This window comes from Cricetulus griseus (genome assembly GCF_003668045.3).
Source record: "Cricetulus griseus strain 17A/GY chromosome 1 unlocalized genomic scaffold, alternate assembly CriGri-PICRH-1.0 chr1_1, whole genome shotgun sequence".
NCBI lineage: Eukaryota > Metazoa > Chordata > Mammalia > Rodentia > Cricetidae > Cricetulus > Cricetulus griseus.
This window is the reverse complement of record NW_023276807.1, coordinates 210,134,258-210,139,085: the sequence shown is the minus strand read 5'-3', so window position 1 is coordinate 210,139,085 and position 4,828 is coordinate 210,134,258. Positions and strand designations below refer to the sequence as shown.

The 4,828-nt window shown below is 52.5% G+C and overlaps 1 protein-coding gene across 1 annotated transcript; it reads right to left on the bottom strand.

The window, feature by feature from the left end:
* Positions 1–1,355: 1,355 nt before the first annotated feature.
* Cmtm5 (CKLF like MARVEL transmembrane domain containing 5) lies at positions 1,356–4,549 on the bottom strand. The gene is made up of 5 exons (XM_035453097.1): positions 4,424–4,549; positions 3,404–3,556; positions 2,864–2,956; positions 2,592–2,676; positions 1,356–1,360 (listed from the first exon to the last, which is right to left on the bottom strand). Exons 1-5 carry the CDS (start codon positions 4,547–4,549, stop codon positions 1,356–1,358), a joined length of 462 nt encoding a protein of 153 aa, XP_035308988.1.
* Between the last annotated feature and the right edge of the window lie 279 nt (positions 4,550–4,828).

Genomic DNA, 4,828 nt, shown 5'->3' with positions numbered 1-4,828 from the left:
CGCCGCCTGCAGGCCCTTGCTGTTGCTAGCCCACAATAAACACAAATACCTGACTCTACCTGTTCCCTCTGTCCTTTCTACCAGCTGCCCATCTGAGCTAGGGACTTTGGTGGCCTAAGAGGAGAGTGGCCACAGCCTCTGTATCAGCGCTGTGGGTTCAAAAGCACCCCATATCTGTGGAGGAAGAGACCAAAAGATAAGGGAGGTGCCCTGTCCCAGGCAGCACAGCTACAGACCCTGCTCTGCATGGTCAATTGCACAAGTAAAGAAAATGGGAGACACAAAAGCCAGGTGCCATGACCCAAGCCTAGAGTCTCGGCAGGACATCAGAGGTGGAAGCAAGAGGCAGCCTCAGCTAGAAAGCAATGTGAGACCCTGCCTCTAAAACAACAGAACAACAACCCCTTAGAGGCGTAGAAAGAACAAAGGCACTGAACGGCAAGCCGACTCTAGACACTGGGGCATGGAAATTTGGTGTGGAGGTAGAACTGCCTCCAACCACTCCACCTCCAAGCTGGCAGAAACTAAAGTTGTCCTGGGCCATGTGTTCTTTCTAAAACGAACTTCCCACTTATGTCAAAAGGGCCTCCACACTGCTGAGGACTCAGGAAACAGCTGAGACCCCACTCTCCTTGGCTCTGTAGACGGAGCCCACAGGGCACATATTCCCACCCCCAGTATCAGTCCTAGGCCCTGTCAATCAGGCTTCATCAGGAGGACATTCCAGGATTCGAGTACCAGATAATGCTGAGCCAAAATCAGTGTGGGGTATGGACCAAGCAGGGACAGTCCTCATTTAGTATCCCTTCACACAGACAGACATAGGTGCATGTACAGACCCACAGTTGGATGTAAATCCAACCACCCCCTTCCTCCACACACTCTAAGCTCCTTGGAGGACTCGACACTCAGCCACTTGGGGGATAGAGCTGAGATCTGCTGGAAAGCAAACCCGAGCCCTCTTGTGAGAACTCAGACAAGGTTCTCCAGACTCCTTTGCATCTTTTCACCTATATGCTTCTTCCCACCTCCCTAGCCCAGCCTTTCCATCTCTCCTCTGAGACTATGCCCATCCTACATCCATCCTCCTGACCATGGCAGTCAGCTAGAATCAAGTGTAGACTATGCAGAAAGCCAGAGAACCCTGAGTAGAGTCCAGGGAAACCCAGAGTCCAGTCAGCTCCTTCCCTAGAGCAGCTGCCAGATACCAGAACATAAAGATAGAAAGACAGGAAACAGGAGACAGGGAAAACCTACTCGAGAGAAGTATGGTCATCAGAGAGAAGCATGGCTACCCCCAGGCTCAAGACCCTGGAACAGACAGCGTTTGAGGCCACAGCCCACAACCAAAAGGCCTAGCCTAGAGGAAAAAGGGCATTTCAGCAAAAGAACAAAGCATTGAAGAGAGGGAGCAAGAGGTCAGCTGGAATGGAACCTCTCATATGGACCGTGATGGGTTCCTCCAGCTGGGCAGAGAAGTACTGTCTAACCTAGACTATCATGGACCAGGCAGTTCCTCCTTTCCAAGCTAATGTGTCCTTTCAGGTCCAACTGTTACCTCTAAATCTCCGGTGCCAAGCATAGGCTCTGCAGACAGAAAAGACTCGGGAAATGTGTTCAGAGGAAGTGGCAAGCCGGGCAAGTGGGTCCACTGGCCAAGGGATGGGCCCGTGTTTTCAGATCCTCAAAAAAACTCAATACAGTATCCAGTTCCCTTTCAGTGTCAAGATGTTCTAGACCCAGCTCTGCTACAAATACAGAGGTCACTTTCCCCTAACTAAGCCCCCGTTTCCTCTTATATAGAAGGAGGGCATGTGACCAGCTCATATCTAAGACTTTTTCTTTCAGGTGCTGGTATTTTAGGAATTTCTCCTAAGACTCTTGGCTGTCCTCTAACCCTATGGTCTGCCCGCCCAGACCTCACCACACCACAAGGGGGAGCTCTACACAAACCCCAGAAAAGGCCCTTATACCCCCCCATGCCTAACAGGTGTGCTGGGCTGTTAGCATCAGGAAATTCTAGACAACATCTCACTCCCAAGCAGCCTGGCCCATTGCATTTTGGCACCTTCCTCTGACAGGCTGAGGTATAAAGTTTTGCCTTTGACAGATGACTTCAGTTTCTTCAATCTAACCCTTACTTCTTCACCCCACAGAGGGATCTTGGCTGTCTGGATTACTCTTTCCTATAGATCATGAATAACTGTTTGGCTTCCTTATTCTGTATGCTTTTCAAGGAGGAAGAAGAAGACCCACCACTAGGATTTGATTTTTTTTAATTTGGAAATGACTTGGAGGCACAGCCACCTACCCCGACCCCCAGAACTTCGCCATCTTTCATGGGTCCCCTGGGACTTCTCAAGCACGCATATCTATAGATGTGGAATAGATGATGGCACTTGGGTGGTTCAGAGAATCCAAAGATGACAAATTTGGGCTCTGTGGTTCCTGTGTCTGGCTGTGGGAGCCAGGTAACCCTGGAATCACTGTTGGTCTCCTGTGGAAATGTAGCCAGGCAGGGAAACCATGTATGACTGAAATATCTGTGGCAGAGGTAGGGGCATCTCCTCTCTCAGGGCATAAATACTCACCCTCGGTGGTCCTGGTCATCAACTCAGTTCGGTAGATCTTGAATGCATCATAGGCAAAGACAGAAACCAAGATGATGCCAAAAACCTGTGCGGGGGGGGGGGGAGAGGAACGGTGGTGCCACAACAGAGGCTGTCAGACTAGGAAAGCAGGACTGGAAATAACTGGGGGATGAGGTATGAGCAGATGTAGACTTTGGTTTGGACACAGGAAGTGTCCCAATATCCCAGCCACAAGCCCTGGGGGTTGGAGATCACGGCAGGGATGGACTCACAAATGCAGCAATGGCAGCTCCCTCCCTCGAGGTCACAGCAGCAAAGGAGACCACCAGGAAGATGATGATGGCACTGACACAGCGGAGGAAGTCCTGGGGAGCCAGAGGCAATGGGGTGTGGGGTCGTTACCTGTTACCCAGAGGTTCCCAAGTTTCAGCTTCCCCAGTCTGATCCCCAGAGGCTGAATTCCTTCCCAGGGATGCTCCCGGACACTGTGAAATTCTTTCAAGAGAGTGAGCTCACAACACTACCCAAAGGATGGGAGCAGATAAATCTAGACCAGAGGGGACACCAGTGAGCACAGGCAAATGGAGCTGGACTGAGCTAGGCCTTTGGTGTGTGGGACAGCAGGCCCATGGTCTGTATGTCCCTTTGACAGGGGCACTCTGATGGGTCAAAGTTCTCTTTTGAGCTTAGGACACAACATGAGTCAACCCACAGCTTGGTTGTGGAAATGAAGGGGGGCTATGAGACAACAGGAAAATCGGGCAATCAGAGAGAAGAGCCCAGGATGGAGTAGGAGAGGCAGGGTTCCTCACCAGACAAGGCCAGTTAAGCCTATCGAAACGCTGGTAGTACTGGGTGGCATAGAGGAAGAGGAAGGCGAGCGTGATAAAGAACTCCAGCAGCGCTGCAGCCATGTAGGCAGAGACGGAGGCCGTGAAGCAGATGAAGATGATGAAGGTCAGAGCCTGTGGGACCAAGGATGAGGCGCTTTCTGAGGAGACCCATGCACAGATCAGGTCACAGTAGTCGGGAGCCCCCAGCCTTACCCAGAAGGAAGAGTTCTCAGTGAAAACATGGAAGTGTCCCATCCCTGGTGACAAGAACCATCAAGGGCATCTCCATGATACCACTCCTGCTATCCCAGGAATCCCAGCAACTCTGGTTGTTTGGTCAGTCCGCATATCCCCAGGAGAATTCCCTGGGACACAGAATACTGGGCACACAAGCAAGCCTCTAGCACTTCTGTCCCCCAAAGCTACTCCAGACTGTTAAAACCCAGTTGGCAAGACTCAGAGCCTTTGATTCCATGCTGAGAGAGACTTAGATGGCAGGAGCCTGCTGCACATGGGATGGCAGTCAGGAAAGGCCCTGCGTTAGCACCATAACCTTGCTCAGCAACCAGGGAAAGCCTGAGAGGGGATGGTCACGGGCCACAGCAGGCTGGTAAAGCATGGCTGCAGAAACTCTACTGTTTGGGATGCTTAAACTTAGGCATGCCAAGAAGCAGCCCTCCTAGAATCTGGAGGAAGACAGACGAACCTCCTTCCCTGCCATCCTCTGCCCACCCCTGACCCAAGTCTCACTCCCTCGGGATCCTGGAAAGTTATCTTTCCGTCTAACTTTAGTAGTCTTGCAGCAAATGATACATGCTGAAACTATGCCAAGAGAGATGCAGCCAGGAAGCTAGGAGTTGTGGGAGGTGCACCTGGGAGTGGAAGGGCAGAAACCTGGGAGGGGCTCGTGAAGGGTGAGCAGAGGAGGCCAGCAGAGGTCTGCACCAGGGAGCTGGGATGGGAGAGATGGAGGCGCCAGGTTGGGGAGGCGGCTGTTACCAGCTCAGTTTCCAGCAGGATGCCTTTGAGGGAAGACAGGAAGGTCTTGTCCACACCGAGGCCCTGGAGCCCTGAAGCTGCTCCTTCCTCTGGGGGCCGCTCCCGGCGATCCCAAGCACTGAACATGTCTTGAGGTTCACAGGGCACAGACTCTCCTTCACCAGACTCCCAACAGCCCAGGAAAGGAAACAGCAATCTGGTTAGAGGAGCAGACAGGAGGAAGAAAGTGCCTCAAGAGCCTGAAAGTAAAGCTGGGGCCTGCTGTGGGACTCTGGGAGAAGGCAGGACCCAGGGGAGGCTTGCCCAGATGGGCTTCACCCAGCTGCCCAGAGTGACTCTGCTCTTGCCTGCAGGGCCCCTAGGAGGCATGGGGAGGGGTGAGGGAGAGGTGGTTAACCCTCCTCT

Coding starts and splice junctions, on each gene's coding strand:
- Cmtm5 (XM_035453097.1), bottom strand. CDS start 4,549: ATGTTCAGTGCTTGGGATCGCCGGGAGCGGCCCCCAGAGGAAGGAGCA. Junction 3,557..4,423: donor TCCTGCTGGAAACTGAGCTG/GTAACAGCCGCC, acceptor TTGGTCCCACAG/GCTCTGACCTTCATCATCTT. Junction 2,957..3,403: donor GGCTTAACTGGCCTTGTCTG/GTGAGGAACCCT, acceptor CTGGCTCCCCAG/GACTTCCTCCGCTGTGTCAG.